Here is a 20,444-nt window from a genome sequence, read left to right on the forward strand (position 1 = left end):
TATATTATTTCTAATTCGTAAGCTGTGCGCTAGACCGGCGTCCCATCCAGGGCTGTTTTCTGCGTTGTGCTCAGTGCTGCTAAGATAGGCTCCTGCACCCCATGACCGTGAATTACATTAAGCACGGTTGAGCATAGTATGCTATTTTAGGTTAATATTTAAACTGACACAGAGAGAAACTGAGCTAGGAATCCAGCTCTGGTACCTATGAATATGAAGCACCCACATGGTCCTCCATAATTTGTTTGGTGGCTGAAACTATTTGATTTACGGAAAGCGCAGCTGGATGTTGAACCGTAGACATAAGGCCAGTTCTATACATAAAGCAGACAACATATGTGCTACTGTATATGTCTAATCATGAGCTTACTCTGAACACTTTTTGCGTCTGCATTGTTATCATTAAGTGGGTTGACTCTAGCCTGGGAATATCTTCACCCTCACTCCACAGAGTAACAACCCAAGTGAAGCTGCTAAAGATGGAGTATTATCAGCGTGAGAAAGGTGAAGCATGATTGAACATATTCAGACCTGCTTAATCCAGTTCATTCAGGCAGAATTAGCCACAGGGCCTCAGCCCATTGCAGAGACATTGCATATCATTAACATGGCGCATCTCTCTCTCTCTCTCCTTCTAGAAGACAACTTGTGAAAATAACTGAGCATTTTTAAATAATGAGTATTAATCCGATTTGACTTAATCTGAACAAACCAAGTCTGGGATTTCCTAATTTAATGTGCAGAGGGAGCAAAATTTTAAGAAGAGAAAATTCTTGGCTTCAAAATTTTGAACAACCAAATTAGGGCAAACAAGCCCAGCTCATCTTGTAATTCACTTTTTAGGTGCTGTGAGGTTTGAGTTCTTTTGCAGGTTCATCTCTGGAATGCTTTGGACAACTTTAAGTCCACACGTCATTGTCTTTTGTTGCTTTCTTTTGTTTAAAGAACAGTGTCCGCCGCCCAGGTGCACAATGGAAGAAGATGCTATCTTGATTTGTGTGTTCTTTATTTTCCTCATTCTTTATTACCCTGCCACAATCATATTTGCGCAATTCAATTTTGTTTCGCCATTTTCTGTGGTGTGATACAGATTTTCGCCATGGGAAACACAGTGCCCCTGTGTTCAGCTCAGTGGGAGAGGATGTTTAATACTTGCAGACTCCCTGGACTAGAGACAGGTAAGAGGAAGGAGGAGCAGTGGCTGAAATGTTGAAAAGACTCAGCGCCCTGGACAATGCCTTCTGCGTTACAAGACAAAGCATCTTTACTTTGAGATCATCTTTCAGCACCATAATTTGACCATACATGCTGTTAAGTTTAGGAACAAATAAAGGTGGGGTTTTGGACCTGGACTATGAGCAGCAGACTTGTTTGCAAATCAAAAATGACTGGCGCCACCACATTTTGTAACTGTTACTGCATAGTCAGATTTTCATGATGGAGAATTTTTTCTTATCTTTTGCATTTAGTCAGTTTAGTTCTCATTCTACATTTGTAGCCAGTATGCCAATCTGCTAGTTTATCCTTTACTTTTGCATTATAATTTTATTCTTTTGTTTTGCTCTCAATTTCAGTTCTATTTTTTTTAATTAATAGGACAAGCATTGAGATCATGTCATCTTTTTTTGTTTGATTTTATTAAAAACAGCATTCCATACAAAAAATAGGTTCAAAACAAATCAAGAGAAAGAGAGCTAGGCCAGCAGAGAAAAACTTAAAGCTAGTAAAAATAAGTAAATAGATAAATTAATAAATGAATAAAGATAAATGCAGTTAAAGAGGGGGGAGAACCTGCTTCCTCAATTTAAATGCTTATTCATGGTAAATGAAGGCAAAATGGACTGTAAAAGCTGCCTTTATTGTTTTTCCTCTTAATCTTTCATTCAAAATATTAACATAACATTTTTAACTAAAGTAAAATATTTGAAAGGAAAAAGAATTGGGAAAGGCATTATATAAATACATATAGATACATTCTTATCATTTAATATTTTTCAGGGTGGCACATGATCAAGATGCCCTGCACATGGTAAAGAGCCCCACCCAGGTGAATAGTGCTGAATTAGCTTCCCCTTGAGTTTGGCAAAAATGTGGAAATATTTAAGAATTTTGGCAACCTCTGCAAAATGTATTGAAGTCAATGGAGACAGGGAAACAGAGCTAGTTTTAAGTGAATTATAATGCTGTAGTAGTATTTTAAGTGTCCATGGAGTTAGGAAAGCATCAGCCAACTATGCTGGACTGATTAATGTGGCCAAAAGTGTGAAATGAGCTGTGATGCAGTAGTGCAACCTGCTGCCCTACAATCTCTTTATAAGATAAAATTATACTCTGAGTCTACAATACTCTGAGTCTTAATTGCTCACTGTGTCTCCTGAGCTCCTACGACTAATGTGATGCAAGGGATCATTGTTATATACTTGAAGGAACATTCCCTTTCACTACCCGATCTGTACTACATAGCAAGGAGCATATAGTAACATGCTTAATCCTGCAGTGAAGACATAACGTACAATGCAACTATGTAGAAAAACAAGGTATTTTCATTATATATTGATTATGTGAAAATAATCAGATTTTTTTTTTTCCAACACATATGGCGTACAAATTCGATTGGAGTACTGATTAGATAGTAAGAGGCAAGATACCTTTATTGTCACTGTATAATATAATGAAATATCATTTGGAGCAAGCCTATAGATTCCTTAGATGAAAGTATATAAGAGTAGAGTAGTAGTAGTAGTAGAGAGTAGTAGCATCATGCATGTCAGTATACACTGTGAATTATTCAAAATATGATGTAGAGTATGCTTACATAATGCTTTACATAAAAGGTCTGCAAATCAGGCAGGTGGCACAGGTTGGGTAGTGACATCCCCAATCAACATTGGCTGCTTCAGATCTTTGATGTCATGCTGGCATCACAAAGCATCATGGGGTACTGGGAAAGAATGGTTTGCCTAACCTAACTGCATAGCAAATGTTTAAAGTAAAAATTGTCAAACAAGGTACCACTAAACTCAGTAAACTCGCTATGTTAAATGGTTTGGCGCATTTTGACGCTCAATGCTACAGGTAAAGTTAGGAGGACTTATGATTAGTGATTTGTTTTGAGTTACTGTATATTCAATTGAACAGCATATATTTTCTGTAGAACAGAATGTCCAGCCTTTCACCTGATATGTGAGGAGTTTGTGGAAAAATGACTCAGCACTTAGGGGAATGGGTACACTAGTATTTCTTGTTAATGGCTGCATTTTAGAGTATCTTGCTATATAATTCCTCTTTTGTTCTGACAGTATTATTGGTCATCAAAGTAAGGCTCTTCATGTAGTTTGATTCGGGCCTGAAATCAAGTCTTGCTGCAGGTACATAACTGCCCTTTTCATACCTGGAAAATTTTTTTGCCCCCATTACATGGATATTTCTCCGGAATAGGTGCTCAACCTCATGGCAAATCGCTATTTCAATTGTTATTATTATTAAATAAACATTACTATTTTAAACTTTTCCTTCTTAGGGTTTTAGACATAATGTTTCTTTTTTTTCCTGTTTTCTCATGTTTGTAATGCTGTGTGTCACACTATAGGTGACCTTATTGCAGCTCTTTAATCTCCAATCATCTGTCAGTTGGTGCGTGAGTTTAACGTAAATAAGCGACAGACCCTGAAACAAGAAAGAAAAAATTATTTTTACCCATTGACCAATGGATTGTGAGTTTCATTTTGCCCTGTTTATTTATTAATGATAAGTTTACTAGCATTTTAACTTTTGCCTTGTCTGACCTTTACTCCAGATTTCCACTTAAATCTCTGGTATGCTATATAATTTCCTGCCTGTGATTAAAAGAAAAAATGTAATGATTCATGCCAGATGTAAACTACAAACCATTGTGACATCTTAAAAAACGAGTTTCCCTACATATTATTAGGTGTAGTACATTCTTACTGATCAAGTCTGCTGCTTTTTGCCGGTCCTTTGTTTTTTAACAGCAGTCCAAACCGCCTATTCTCTGACTCGCACACGCTCAAGTATCAAAACGTGGCTTGCAGGTGACATTCTGCCAGGTGTGCTTGACTGTTTCCAACTTTTCTGATGAAACAGGTTTACAATCCCACTGCTGCCTCCTTCATATCCAAGAATCTTCCGCTGCTTGTTTGTCTTCCATTAATATTGTTTATATGTTTATATTTTTTCTGGTATTTAGTGTGATGACTTCACTTGCTTTTTGTCTTCATCCTCATGGAATGGATTCCTTTATGCCATGTAATTGTTTCTCTCCATGTGCTCCCCTTTTCGTTCTATTTATTTGGTATTTTTTCTTTTTTTTTTTGCTGTAACTTTTGCTTTTCAGCTTATGGTTCAAAACACTATTCCAATGTGCTCTTCCCAGTATGAACGTATGTTCAACACCAGTCGCATTCCAGGTGTAGAGACAGGTACAGTTCCAGACCTGCCTGTCATGTCCTTGCCTTTTTAGATCCTTCTAACAACCTTCCTGTTTAATTGCATGTTAATGGCTTTTAGAATACTGAAAGCAAATCTACAAAATTAAAAAAAAAAAAACACATCTAATGTCTTAATGTTTCACAAAGTGCAAAACAATGTACATTTATTCTAATTTTTCAGTGACTGTGTAATTTAAATATGGACAACATGGTTATTGGCTTCAATACCCTTTTTGCTGGTCTCTAGATTTCAGTAAACTGCTGTACGTTTAAACGTAAAGCAGTATAGCAACTCCAGCCTATACTATTGTTTTAATCTTTTGTAATGATTTAGGATGGGTTAAATGATATGTGGCAACAAATGTTTTGTACCGTTTTGCCACTTCAATATTTTATAAGATACTGTATTTGATGGCTGCCATTGTTTTATTGCACGTCATCTTTTTCAAACCTCTTATTTAAAGATGTTCTTTGCAGGGTAGCAGTGCACACCCATGCAGGTATTCATTTTTAAAGTAATTCTTCCAGTTAAATTACATTTTCTCACTATGTCCTACAGTAACAGATTAGGTGAACCGACATTGAATTTGCATTGTAAACTCATGTTAAAAATTCTCTTTCCAGTTCTGCATATGGTAGAGTAGGAAAATAATGGGCTGCACACCAGAAACTGGGAGAATAAATGCCCAGTTCGTATTAATTACAGATTACTTTTGACCAAGGATTTTTCTTTTTTCAGCTTTTAGACATTTAGGGTGTGTACTGAAAGATCTGTAGTAAGGATGCTGAAGCTAAGAAAACCGAATTGCTAAGAAAGCTTCATAAGATGAACTAAAATGTGCACAAGGCAAAAATTGTCTGAAACAAAATATGATTATATAAAATATAGATGAACCCAGACCCCTGCTAGAAAGTCCCTCCAGATGTTCAGAGAAAGACTGATAGCTAAAGAGTTGGAGGAACTGAAGTGAGGCATATACTGTACTGTATAGTAACACATACGCAACTGGAGTTTTGTGTATAAATATTTGTGCTGGAAGCACTGAAGAAGTGCTTTCTGATTCTGACCACTCAGTTTCAGATCAGGCACTGCATTCCTCTAAATTGAAGCCTGTCCAGGTATCTCCAACGTTCTCCATGTGAATCCTGAAATCTCTAATACAAAGCACCCAATCCAGATAGTCTGAGCACTTTGAGTAGCTGTTATGTGCATTAGCTCCCATGAAATTATGGAAGACATCTACAAAAATGAGAATCTTTCCTCCCCTCAGCAAAGAGGACATACAACACTCTAAAACAAAAGAAGGGATTGCACTTATCTTGTCAAAAGTCAGTATTATGGGGTTAAATTATGGCTCATTCATTGTTTAGATGTAAAATAGGATGGACAAGCTTACCAAAGTTTGATAGGCACACTTGTAGGTAGAGGCCCGATTGGTCACTGGGAACGAGGGAGTTCTCCTTCAACTCTATTGACTAAAAGGGCTGTTGTCTTAATTCAAAGTACCCAAGTTTCTGTCACGCTGGTGCCTTCTCAGGTATGACAAGCAGCTGATAGAGGGAAGTCATTCTGAGCGAATTCTTGAGGCAGATTGCGCTCCTAAAACAAAGCTCCCATTAACATAAGATTGAGAGATGTGCTTATGCGTGATGCAAAGATATTGAACGTGAGGGTAAGCTTCAGGTACATGTACATAAAACCATTATTATGGGGTTCAATTATGGATCATTCTTTGTTTAACTGTGCAACAGAATAGATGTGCTTAGAAAGACTTGATTATCACACTTGTAGGTGGAAGATTGATTGGTCCTTGGGGATGAGGGAGTTCCCCTTCAGCTCTATTGGCTGAAAGGGCTGTTATGTAACACAAAGAACCCAAGTTTCTGTCACACTGCTGCCTTCTCAGGGAAGGTGAACAGCTGATGGGATGAATTCCTGAGACGGCCTGGGCCCCTTAAACCAAGGCTTCCTTCAGCATATTGTGGCCAGTAGGATGTGCCACTGAGCCCTAAACCTCAGAAATAACTACCCAAGCAACAGTCCCAGGTTCATATGAGAGGTTTATTACAACAAAGTATTATCTTTGGCTTTTTGTCAACCACAATCACAGTTCTCTTCACTCTCTCTGTTCCTCCGTTCTTCCCAAGCAAACTTTTTCTGTCCTCCATTTCCGACTCAAACTCAGCCTTAGCGAGGTAGAGCTGCTCATCTTATCCAAGACTCAGGAATACTTTTTGTCCCAGGCCTTTGCCCACTGGAAGCACCTCTGGGTCAGGCAGAAGCCCCACATAGTAGTGATCACGAATCTCTCCTAGCGGCAACAATGGAATTGTCACGCAGGACTATAGTTTCCCAATTTGCCCTCCGGGTATCTGTATGAATACCATAGCCCATGGATGTTGCCATCTAGTGTCACAGGGAAGCAAATAGTTTACATAAATTGCCTCTCCATGGCCTATTAGTATACTGGCATTCCTGGCTGAGTTATTATCAACTGTACAATTGAGCCCCTCCAGAACTCCACCATATCCGCTGTGGTATTGGCACTCTCTGCCAGTCTACAAGTTGCGACAGAGAATGCCCTGCATTTTTCTTGTCCATTTACAGGCTTGGCCTCCCAGCAAGGTAAGAAACCTTGCACCATCACAGCCAAAGTGTGCCATCCATTACAATAGACAGATAAATAGCAAGGCACTATATTATGGTAGTCAGATAGATGTGTTTGTGCATGATGCAAAGATGTTAGACTTGAGTGTGTGGCTCAATTACATTTATATAAAGCTGTTACTTTAGGATTAAAATAATGGACTATTCTTTGCTTAACTGAGTAATGGGATAGACAAGGGTAGCAAGGCTTGATAGGCACACTTGTAGATAGAAACCCGATTGGTCACTGGGGTCAAAGGAGTTCTTCTTTGGCTCCATTGGCTGATATGACTGTTGCATTCACAAAAGGCCCAAGCTTCTGTTCTGCTGATGCCTTTTCAGGGAGGGCTAATGGCTGATTGAGGGGTGTCATCCTGAGACAGGCTGTGCCCTTTAAAATGCTCCCATCAACATAGACAGACAGACAGACAGACAGACAGACAGACAGACAGACAGACAGACAGACAGATAGATAGATAGATAGATAGATAGATAGATAGATAGATAGATAGATAGACTTGTAAGGCACTTTATGATAGATAGATAGATATGAAGGGGTCAATGCAAATTTTCCTGTTTCGATCCATCAGAGTGGATTTTTGCCCTGTGATAATAAAATATGCTTAATTGCTTGGCTAATTTTAACAGTATTGCTTTATTAAACTTTTATAGATACATTGGTAAGAAAATACACAAACGAAAAAAATCACCTGTCTAATGTTGTTTGTCTCAGGTACTCTCTGCAAATTACAAAACTACACTTTTTAACCGAAATAATTCTGCAGAAATGGGTGATATAAGGAGTTGAGTATAGAGGATAGTTTAGAACATAAAATTACTGCAAATAATTGCTCTTACCGTCTGCTAGAATGTTTTATTGTTTTAAAAACTAAAGAACAGCACTGTGAAATTCACTGAATACTTAACCACTTTAAAATATTTTTTATTCTTGCAACAATCAAGACAGTGGAGCACATTGGCTCAGTGGTTAGTGCTGCTGTCTTACAACAACAACAGCATTTACTGTATTTCTATAGCACATTTTCATACAAAGAATACAGCTCAATGTGCTTTACAGAATGTTAAACAGAACGCTGCAAGAAAAATATGAAACAAATTAGAAATTAATAAGAATAAGAATGAGCAAATAACTCATTGAAAATAGCAGATAAGAATTACAGAACACCTTTCTGGAGTCTGCCAATTCTAATTACTTCTGTGTGGTGTCCTTCCACATCCCAAAGCTGATCAATGACTCTAAATGAATTGGCCCGCAATGCTTGAACAATTAAAAATGTGCGTAAAGGGAAAGCCAATTAACATGATGATGGATAATTGGCATAACATGTGCTGTGGTTTCCAATTTCTGCCATTATTTGCAACACGGGAACAAAACTTATTTTATAAAGACAGGTGGTTTTTCAGAAAAAAAAAAAATGTTCTTATTGTGAGGAAAACTAAATATTTAACTGTATATTTTACCTTTTTTTTGAAATATTAAAAGGGTGTGTTGGCTTTTGACTAGTAAATATTAATCCCGCTCATCCTCCCGGCTTTCAGCATGTACTAGTGTGCATAAAAAGCTGAATATATTAGTTGTATATTCACGCTTTAACAGATTTTTTTAGGGCTGTGTGTTTATTAGCCCCCGTGAAATGTCAGCATTTTAAATGGTTAATCCTGTTCCCAGGACGACCTGGAAGATTACCATTTAAACAAGCGCTTTTGTTTCTTAATTGGTTTACCTGCTATATGTACTTTTGTGTTCTAATATCATAGAACTGTGTGAGTAAAAGTGAACTTTAGAGAATCCTTGATGGTTGTGTCTGACCGAAGTTGAACTAAAGCCATTAACTTGATAAATCTTCATCACACATGCATTGTTCTTGTTTTTTTTTTCACATGACATTTGTTTTTGTGGGTCGAGTAAGACACTTGTAATGACCCTTCTGAAGGGAACGGCAAGCTCTGCCCTAAATATCCAGTTCTTAGACCCCCCTGCCCAAGAAATATAACAGACAACTGAGAAGTTTTATATAATAGGTAGATGGGAGAAACAACACCACAGAGGTGGAACTACTTCAGTATGTGGTCACAGCAGAAAATGACAAGTACAGGTGCTGGTCATAAAATTAGAATATCATGACAAAGTTGATTTATTTCAGTAATTCCATTCCAAAAGTGAAACTTGTATATTAGATTCATTCATTACACACAGACTGATGTATTTCAAATGTTTATTTCTTTTAATTTTGATGATTATAACTGACAACTAATGAAAGTCCCAAATTCAGTATCTTGGAAAATTAGAATATCAATTAAGACCAATGCAAAAAAGGATTTTTAGAAATGTTGGCCAACTGAAAGGTATGAACATGAAAAGTATGAGCATGTACAGCACTCAATATTTAGTTGGGGCTCCTTTGGCCTGGATTACTGCAGCAATGTGGTGTGGCATGGAGTCGATCAGTCTGTGGCACTGCTCAGGTGTTATGAGAGCCCATGTTGCTCTGATAGTAGCCTTCAGCTCTTCTGAATTGTTGGGTCTGGTGTATCGTATCTTCCTCTTCACAATAGATTTTCTATGGGGTTAAGGTCAGGCGAGTTTGCTGGCCAATCAAGAACAGGGATACCATGGTCCTTAAACCAGGTACTGGTAGTTTTGGCACTTTGTGCAGGTGCCAGGTCCTGTTGGAAAATGAAATCTGCATCTCCATAAAGTTTGTCAGCAGCAGGAAGCATGAAGTGCTCTAAAACTTCCTGGTAGACGGCTGCGTTGACCTTGGACCTCAGAAAACACAATGGACCAACACCAGCAGATGACATGGCACCCCAAACCATCACTGACTGTGGAAACTTTACACTGGACCTCAAGCAACGTGGATTCTGTGCCTCTCCTCTCTTCCTCCAGACTCTGGGACCTTGATTTCCAAAGGAAATGCAAAATTTACTTTCATCAGAGAACATAACTTTGGACCACTCAGCAGCAGTCCAGTCCTTTTTGTCTTTAGCCCAGGCGAGATGCTTCTGATGCTGTCTCTTGTTCAAGAGTGGCTTGACACAAGGAATGTGACAGCTGAAACCCATGTCTTGCATACGTCTGTGTGTGGTGGTTCTTGAAGCACTGACTCCAGCTGCAGTCCACTCTTTGTGAATCTCCCCCACAGTTTTGTTTCACAATCCTCTCCAGGGTGCGGTTATCCCTATTGCTTGTACACTTTTTTCTACCACATCTTGTCCTTCCCTTCACCTCTCTATTAATGTGCTTGGACACAGAGCTCTGTGAACAGCCAGCCTCTTTAGCAATGACCTTTTGTGTCTTGCCCTCCTTGTGCAAGGTGTCAATGGTCGTCTTTTGGACAACTGTCAAGTCAGCAGTCTTCCCCATGATTGTGTAGCCTACAGAACTCGACTGAGAGACCATTTAAAGGCTTTTGCAGGTGTTTTGAGTTAATTAGCTGATTAGAGTGTGGCACCAGGTGTCTTCAATATTGAACCTTTTCACAATATTCTAATTTTCCAAGATACTGAATTTGGGACTTTCATTAGTTGTCAGTTATAATCATCAAAATTAAAAGAAATAAACATTTGAAATACATCAGTCTGTGTGTAATGAATGAATCTAATATGCAAGTTTCACTTTTTGAATGGAATTACTGAAATAAATCAACTTTGTCATGATATTCTAATTTTATGACCAGCACATGTATGGTGGATTCAAGAAGTATTTAGACCCCTTCCATTTCTGAGCACTTAATTGATTTAATTGTAAATGCATAAATTTGGCAATTGTTGCCCATCAATCTATACTCTGTAGCCCATAATAAATAACAAAGTGAAAACATGTTTTCAGAAACGTTTGCCATTTTTAAAAAAATCAAAAACTGAAACCTATCAGTCATATCAGTCAGTTTTCAGACCCTTAATTCAGTGCTTTGTAGAAGCCCCAATGACAACAATTTCAGCTTTGAGTCTTCTTGAGTAAGTCTGTAAAAGCTTTGCATACCTGAATTTGGGCAGTTCACCTCCTTCTTCCTGGTAGATCCTCTAGATTGGAAGGGAAACATCCGTAAACTGCCATCTTCAGGTGTGTCCGCAGATGTTCTATGAAGTTTACGTGTGGGCTACTCAAGAACACTCAAAGACTTGCACTTAAGCAACTCCAGCATTGTCTTGGCTGTAGGCGTCACGTCATTGTTGTGCTGAAAGGTGAACCCTCACTCCAGTCAAAGGTTGTGTGCACTCTGGAGCAGATTTTGCTCAATGACCTCTCTGTAAGTGGCTAAATTCATCCTTCCCTCAATTCTGACCAGTCTCCCTGTCCCTGCCACAGAGAATCACCTCAATGGCGTGATGCTGCCACCACCATGCTTCACCGTAGGGATTGTGTTAGGCAGGTGATGAGCTGTGCCTGGTCTTCACCAGACATAGTGCTTGGAGTTCTCCGAATCTTTCTCCTCATGCTCTCTTTTAAACTGATGTGTACCTTTTATTCAAGATTGGCTTCTTTCCAGCCACTCTTACCATAAGTGCCTGATTAATGGAGTGCAGCTGAGATGGTTGGTTTTCCCATCTCAGCAGAGGATTTGTGAAGCTCTATTAGAGTGATCATTGGGTTCTTGTTCACCTCCCTGTTCAAGGCCCCTCATGCCTGGTTACTCAGTTTGGGCCAGATGGCCATCTCTAGAAAGAGTCCTGATGGTTACAGACCTCTTCCATTTCACAAGCACTGAGCCCACTGTGCTTCTGGGAACACTCAAAGCTTTACAAATGCTTTTGCCTCACCGTCATTTCATTACAGAGAGTTCCTTGGACTTACTGGCTTGGTTTTTGTCCTGACATGCAGTGTGAATTGTGCGACCTTTCTAAATAATGCCCAGTCAGTTCATTTTGCCACAGGTGGACTCCAATCAAGGATCATTAAAGCAAACGGGATGAACCTGAGCACAATTTGGAGTGCTGCTGCAACAGCGAAGTGTCTTAAGTACTTACATAAATGAGAGATTTTAGTTTTTGATTTTTAATAAACTTGCAGATCTTTCTGAAAACATGTTTTCACTTTGTCATTATGGGTTATTGAGTTTAGACTGATGAGCGAAAACAGCAAATGTATCCATTTAAACTTAAATCTGCAACACAGTAAAGTCTGCAGAAGGTGAAGGGGGTCTCGTTACTTTTTAAACCGCCTTTATTCAGTCTATCAGGTTTCTTTTAGCTTTCCAAGCTACTTGGGCCTTCCTGAAACTTTCCAAATGTTGTAGTCTCAGCTTTTTAGCTGCACAGGAGTTTACTTCTGGAGTGGCTTATGGCAATGAGTTATAGTAGGGTTTGGTGGGAAAAGAATGAAAGGTAAGTTGGTAAGAAGCCATAATCTTCTGAGAGGCTTGCTGTCCCATTTAGAGATACTGACATTGTACTTAGAGTGTTATACCCTGGGATCTTTGGCTTTTAGAATTAGTCTGCAGCCTACAGCTCGAGAAACCCGTATTTAAACCTCTGATTCCTTCTCACGCTTAGATATGAAAATGAGTAAAATAAATTTAAATTTAGATGTTTATTTTATGGGCGGCACGGTGGCACAGTGGGTAGCGCTGCTGCCTCGCGGTTAGGAGACCCGGGTTCACTTCCCGGTTCCTCCCTGCGTGGAGTTTGCATGTTTCTCCCCGTGTCTGCGTGGGTTTTCTCCGGGTGCTCCGGTTTCCTCCCACAGTCCCAAGACATGCAGGTTAGGTGGATTGGCGATCCTAAATTGGCCCTAGTGTGTGCTTGGTGTGTGTGTGTGTGTGCGTCCTGCGGTGGGCTGGCGCCCTGCCCGGGGTTTGTTTCCTGTTGGCTGGGATTGGCTCCAGCAGACCCCCGTGACCCTGTAGTTAGGATATAGCGGGTTGGATAATGGATGGCTAGATGTTTATTTTACATTAAACAAAGCTAACTGGTTGTGAACAGGCCCTTTCTGGATCAGAGCTCTGAGGAAGAGTGTCATATATGTGAAGTTCCCTTTTATTTTTAATTTTTACTCTGTTTGGTGGAAACTTTGTTTCATGTCAGAGCAGAAAATAATTACAAACAGGCACTATTACACTAAACCATTTCATTAAAGATTTTAGACTATTTTAACATAAAAAGTGCGTTTGACTAAAAGAAAATCAAGCATTCATATTTGCAAATAACCTGAACATGAAACAGTCAATTTCTAGCCTGGCCAACCATCTTTTCTTTTTTTTTTTTTCTGTTATCAGTGTCCTGTGAAACAGTGCAACCTTTTTTTTATGAACAATGTTTAACCCATATTTGAAATTTCTAAATTGTGCCCTTGCAGTGGGCAGAATGGTGGCATAATGGCTGGCACAGCTGCTTCATGAATGCAGTGTCCTGCACTTGAATCTTACACCAGTTGCTGTGTGTGTGGAGTCTGCACATTCTCACCGTGTCTTTGTTGGGGGTTTCCTCCAAATACTCGGGATCCCCCCTCCAAAGATGTCTATGTTGGGTTAATTGGCAAATCCAAATTCACAGTTTGCATGAGTGGGCATTTGTGATGTCCTGTGCAGAGTTGGTGTCTGTCTTGATACCACTGCTACTGTGATAAGGTCTGGTCTCCACCACGACTTGGAATTGACTTAAACGGTTTGAGAATGCCACATTATCTACTCGTGCATGCTTTGTAATGTTCCTAGTGACAAGGTGCTATTTCAAATACAAATTGAGTTACAGTACTCTAGGAAAAATTTGGATTTAGTGAGCACTATAATAAGAAAAAAGGTTGCACTGTAAATGTTAGTGATTTGGTGAATTGGTGATTAAGAAATTTCACAATGGCTCATTTATTCTCTAGTGCTTAAATTGGACATCCAAACTAAAGTAAAACCTACTTTATGGAGATTATCTGTGGCATGTAAAATACAATGAGGGACTACACAGAGAGAATTTTTAAACTTTTGACCATTTATTTTGGTTATTTTAGACATAGTACATTAGCACTACTCCCTCACTATTGCAGGATATTGGGTCCAAACTTTGATCCTCTGTCCATGTGAGTTTTCTCCAGGTAGCCCTCTCCATGTCCCAAAGATGTGCAGGTTAGATTAATGAAAGCCTGTGCACCAGGACTGATTCTTGGCACTAGCAAGCTAAGCGACTTGTGCAGGGCCTCAACCTACACAGAGAAAAGAGGGGCAAACAGGTAGCCTAGAAATGTCCCTGCTTTAAACTCTCCGTTAGTAAGCGAGTACATGCAAAGGATGGTCCGCCATCTTGTCCAGTGTTACAGGGATAGGCTCCCTGCTGGCTGTCTGTTTGGATCACAAACAGTAAATGAGCAGAATGAATGAAGTTTCATTTGCAGATCAGTGAAATTAGCTGAGAAAGCTCAGTAGAGGTGAGAGCAGTAAAGAAGTTATCGTAGGTAGTGTCACAATAGCAGTCGACAGACATTAAAAAGGTTTGGGGCAGCCACCCGTGTATTGTGCCCTGACTGCAAATTGGTAGTTTTGGTTGAGTTGTCCACAGGTTGGAGTCCAAAACATAACTGATTTAAGAGTGAAAATATGTTGTTGGCTTTAAAGGCCGGGACAGGAAGTGACGCCATCGGCACCACAACCAGAAGTGACGTCATCAATGGTACCGGTGCTGGAAATTATGTTCATTAATGGCGCCGGGACCTAGCGGGATTTCCCGTGGATGGTTGGCAGAGGATTGAGAGAGTGAGTCAGTGCAGCTCGCCACTCCCTGGTCTGGCATGGTACTACTGTTATTCAGACCCTTCAGCTACCTCCCAATCACACATGTGTGACAGCAGCTAGCTGGTGACATATTGGATGCGGGTCCTGTTAGAGAATTCCCATGCTCAGGGGAAATGAAGATGGCTACTCCCAGGCTAGGATGGACCATAATGGTGAGGGATGTAGTTTTGATGGAAGTGCTACATTTTATTAGAGCATTAGCTTCTAGAAAAACATTTAATATTCAAGCTTCAGTTTTAGATGAGCTGAAGGGAATTTGACCCGCTTTTTGGATTAAGAAGGCACTTCTCTCTTGAGTACTGCAGCGTAAAATTGTCTAAGAAGGAGCATTTCTTTAGAAACGAGTTTTTGTGAAATTTCATAATTCCCATTTCCCTTTTTTGAATATCCATACGCTTATTCTAAAATGCCACACACCACATTCCGACGGTAATGCATTGTCTCAGGCTTCTTGTATGCAGAGTGGCTTGTTTGTTCTTCCATGACGTAGTTCCACTCAATCCCATCTTTGTTTTTTTTTTTTGTTTCGTGCTTAAAATGGCATAAACGCAGATGTCATTCAGCATATGAGAGACAGCAAACACATTGTGGTTTACCACAAGGGACGCTACTTTAAAGTCTGGATGTACCATGACGGGAGGCTGCTCAAACCCCGAGACATCGAGCTGCAGATGCAGAGAATACTGGATGACAACTCCGAGCCTCAGCCTGGGGAATTGAAACTGGCAGCGCTGACTGCAGGAGACAGGTAAATATGACCTCCATAGTACATGTTTATGTGCTTAAGCTTTATAACACACTGGTGAGTCCCCACCTGGAGTACCGTGTTCAGTTTTGATCTCTGGGCAACGAAAAAGATGTAGCAGTACTTGAAACAATCCAGAGAAGAACAACTGAGAGGTGTGAGCTGAGAACGGATTGAGGGAGCTGAGCCTTTTCAGTTTAAGCAAATGAAAATTAAGAGGTGACATGATTTCAGCGTCTAAAATCATGAAGGGAATTAGTTCCATGGATCCCTCAAGAACACGGGGACACAGTTAGAAACATGTTACGGGCTGATTTTGCACAAGCGTTAGAAACTTTTTATTTACACAGAGAACCATAGAGACATGGGTTAAATTACCAGGTAGTGTGGTGGAGAATAGGACTTCAGCTTTCTTGGACCGAATGACTGTTCTCTTCTAAATTTGTTGAATATTCTATGACTTTGGAACTGATGCCCACCAGCAAGGATTTCAGACTCTGCTCCTACAGGGCTGTAGGGACTACTGTATCCTCTCCCATTTGAGCTCTTTCCCTTTTCCAATATAAGATTCTTGTTTTTGTGTTAAGACGTGTAAAGGCTTACTAGGAGAAGGACCAAGGGCCAGCAACACAACATGCAGTGGGAATGAAATGCTTTGAAAGGCATCTAGGTATGCCCAAGAAGGGCTAGAGGAAGTAGATGAAAATGGTAAGGCCTGGTCAGAGCAGCTCAGCATGTTGTTACTGGCACCTTCACCATGAAAATGATGATAGTTACATTGATATAGTGCTTTTTCTATTTTACTCAAAGACAATAGGAGAACCACTTCAACCACCATTGATGTGCAGCATTCATCTAGATGATGTGATAGCAGCCATTCGTTCTCCAGTATGCACAGCACACATGAGCTGTTAGGTGGGGTGAGAGAAGTTAGCCAGTTACAGACTGGGGATGATTAGGGGGCCAGAATGGGCAAGGTCATGGTGGGCAGTTTAGCCAGAAAATTGGGGTACACGCTACTCAAAGAATACTCAGGAACTTTTTATGATCACAGAGAGTTAGGAACTCAGTTTTACATTTCATCTGAAAGATGGCCTTAGTCTTACAGCAAAGTGTCCCCCATCATTCTACTCTGCATTGGGATCCACACACAGACCACAGCGTACGTGCCCCCTGTTGTCCTCATCCACACCTCTTCCAGCAGCAGCCCAAGTTTTAGAAAGGTGGTTTGTTATCCAAGTACTGGCCAAGCCCAAATTTGCTTCGCTTAGCTCCAGGTGGATGACCTGTTCTGAAGTGCAGGTAGTTGACTATAATGTTGGCTATGATGTTGATGTTCGGATTTCTGACATCTGCTGCCACCGGCTTACCTGAGATGTGCTTAATAGGTTCAATTAACACAGACATTTCTGTCCCGTGTATTTGCTGCTCTTACACAGGCCTGCTATTATATTGCTTCTTTTTAAAAATTGATGTTACTTTGAAATGTAATGGGAATGGGTGTCTGGAAGACAAGAAGGTGCTGGTGGCTCAGACACCACAAAAAATGCACATAGTGACAAACCTTCAGAAGAAAAAAATGATACATACACTACCAGAGAGAGCCACTCGGCATGTCAGTGTGGAAGCAGGAGGCCACTAAGAATTTAAGGGGTCCCAACACACAAAGACATCACTGCACAGGAAGTAGATATTCCTGCAGGCTAATAGAGAATCGTAACCCAGGAGGCTGTAAGAGTGACTGGAAAGAGTGAAAAGTCATATACTGTACGAATGTTAGAAATCTGACGACAACAACAACATTTATTTCTATAGCACATTTTCATACAAATAATGTAACTCAAAGAGAAAAAAGACAAAAATAAAAATTAAAATCAGAGAACACTAATTAACATAGAATAAAAGTAAGGTCCGATGGCCAGGGAGGACACGTCAGTCCATCAAGCTTGTCTGTTTAACTAATAGCCAAGCTGTCTCGGTATATCATCCAGGAACTTCTTATATGCTGTCAATGTTTCTGCTTTAATTAGTTTCTTTCAGATTTCCACGACTCTTTGAGTAAAGACCTGCAGTTCCCTTTGAATTCCATTCGTATCCTTGAGTAGGTGAATCCCCATTTAATCGAAGTTCATCTGGATTTAAGTTTTATTCTCTGAGCTTGTCACAGCAGGACATGCCCTTAAAGTGCTGGGATGCACCTGATTGCATTCTCCTCCACAGCTCTGTCTTTCTTGTGGACTGGTGACCAGAACTTCACACAGGTCTCCTGATGTGGTCTCGCTAGCACATTGTATTGTCCTTCAATTTATATGACATTTTTAATGATATAACCTAACATTTTAATTGCCTGTTTAATTTCTTCTGAACATTGCATGGACAATGTGAATATGGTATCAATGCAAATCCCTAAGTCCTTTTCAGAGCGTGCTTTCTTTAAGACATTGCTTCCCATCTTGTATTTATAATCAATGTTCTTGTTGTCCACATGTAGCACTTTGCACTTTTCTACCTTGTACTGCATTCCCCAAATGTTTGCCCAGTTCTGAAGGTTATATTTTTGAAATATTTGTGCTGCCTCTTTAGTATCTGCTGCCCTTCCGATTTTAAATTGAATTTCGCAGGCTTACTAACTACAGAACTGATAAGATGCCCTACAGTGAGGTGGCAGCATAGTGTCCTGTGCCGGGGAAGATGGCAAAAAGTTGGCAATTTAAAGGTCATGTTAGGGAATATTAGAAGGAGACACCAGTGCTCTCCCAACAGCTGCATTCATTTGTCCCTTTAGGGCAGTGGTTCTCAAAGTGCGGTCCATGAACATGAACCAGGTGCTCCACGGGCTGATCTAGTCATCTTTTATACAAAAGCTTTCTTACTGATAAGGCCACATGAAACGGCTCAAAGACTTTGAGCACTCTGTCTGACTTTCTTACAGAACAGACCTTCTTTTTACTTCTACATCACTCGACATTTCTTCAAGCTCACAGTCTCTCTGTGATGCCCTGGGTACCTGCGGACTTGTCATCTTTCTTTTCCCAGGTCATCAATAGTCATGAACCAAGATGAACACAAACAACAATGTATGGTGCAAAGTGTAGACTGCATTTATTCACAAAAATAAAAAGTCCAAATGTGTTTAAAAAGTGCAATGTAAAACACATCAATAAAAGATAAAAAAAACCCATTAAATTCAAGAATAAAATCAGAGTCAGACTCTGCTTAATTTTCCTCCTCTTGAGCCTCAGCACATCTCTCTCTCCCTCTACCTTTTCTCCCCTACTCACCATTCTGGTCTTCTCAGCAGGCTCAGATGCCAATGCGGTCAACCAATCTCAGTTCTCATCCCCACCACCCTTGCTTCAGCATACATAGGTACCAACCAAGCCTGGCTCCACCACCATTCTTTAGAACTAGCCAACCCGCGGCGTACCATACGCCGCATAATCAGGCCGGTTTATTAATGGTTTTTAAGCACAGGGAGAAAATTAACATTTGAAAAATTGGTAATGTAATAAATCAGCAAGAAAAGCAACATTGTAACAATGCACAGAACGAACCAACATACAATCGTCCGTGACTGAAAACTGACAGACTGCCATCGCTCATGTGCCCACCTCCAACTCGTCACTTGAGTTGTTGTCATCTTTGCACAGTCCAGATACACCTGTGACTCACGTAGACTTTCCGTGTTCCTGCAGGAAGGAGCATCTAAGAAGACGCACGTTTGTTGCGGATGCAAATTGCTGTATGTAGCGTGTAAAACAGTTTGCTATGGTGCACGCGGTCGTGCGTCGTAACCGAAAACTCGTTTTTTAAAGACTGCTTACTTCATTGTGTTTTATCCTCAGTTGTAAAGGATTGTTTTAAGGCTCCCATGGGATACCCCTCGCAAACCGTTTTACACGCTGCATATGGTGATTCACCTCCGACGTGGCTCCTTCCTGCGTGCGCCATAGGTGTCTTACTTGTCGGCGGCTCAGTGAATCCACACCCCTTCCGGCGTGCTTTCCATGGTTGTCTTGCCTTAGTGAATTATATATTGTATATAGATACTTAGGACGACCCAGGGACCAGTTGGCTGCTCCTGTTCCTCTTAATGCTCAACAGGAACAACGCTCTCACTTGAGTGCCGTTCATCTCACTAACCACAGGGTATCCCGATCTTCTTGCCACCGTTTCCCCTCATTGGATCAATCACTTGTTGCTGCCACTCACTCTTTCTTCATCTCTCTCTTGATTTTTACCTCCTCTCATTCTCGATCTTTTCTTTCTCTTCCTTTTTCTACCTTTCTTTTCAACTCAGACTCTTATTATCCTAGTGATGTAGGTGGTTTCCTTAATGACCCCCAGAGTGTCAACGAGGAATGGCTGGGCAGATTGTGCTTACGCATGAACATGCAATCAGACTCCGGTGTACACCTATACCCACAAAGCCTGAGCCACACTGTTTCTAAAGCCTTGGCACTGCCACTGACCCATGAGACGCTGCTTCACACATGACTCCCCACTAGTTGGCATTTTGAACTGGAGGGATGCACAGTCAGACCAAACCGTACAAATTTGGGATCTGTGGCATGGACCTTGTTCACATACACTAAAGTCAAGTAAAACCCTCAATAAACGACACCTAAGCCTTCTTTTAAAACACAGGGCATTTAAAGAATAAGGACTTTTTAAAACACTGTTAAAACAATAAATAACCAATCCATCAAATGTCCATTCCTCTCAGCCCATCCAGGCCAGGGGTATGTGGGCTCCTTTTCTATCAGCCACAAAATTCACTTGTTGTCCATCTGTCTTCGTTCCTCTTTGTCACTAGTCTACCCCACTGCTGCCACCACTTTCTGATGCCCCATGACACAGAA

The 20,444-nt window shown here is 40.4% G+C and overlaps 1 protein-coding gene across 2 annotated transcripts in view; it reads left to right on the forward strand.

Moving 5' to 3' along the window:
- The window catches only part of cpt1ab (carnitine palmitoyltransferase 1Ab (liver)), a 156,934-nt gene that overhangs the window by 97,575 nt on the left and 38,915 nt on the right, over positions 1 to 20,444 (forward strand). Inside the window, exons 9-10 of one of the 2 annotated variants that reach the window (XM_039737040.1) lie at positions 1,091 to 1,178; positions 15,390 to 15,585. In XM_039737040.1, the coding sequence (XP_039592974.1) occupies positions 1,091 to 1,178; positions 15,390 to 15,585 (284 nt within the window). Of the gene's footprint in view, positions 1 to 1,090; positions 1,179 to 4,354; positions 4,440 to 15,389; positions 15,586 to 20,444 lie in introns of both variants that reach the window. The other variant, XM_039737048.1, reaches the window with a different exon arrangement.

Source organism: Polypterus senegalus, chromosome 1 (genome assembly GCF_016835505.1).
Source record: "Polypterus senegalus isolate Bchr_013 chromosome 1, ASM1683550v1, whole genome shotgun sequence".
NCBI lineage: Eukaryota > Metazoa > Chordata > Cladistia > Polypteriformes > Polypteridae > Polypterus > Polypterus senegalus.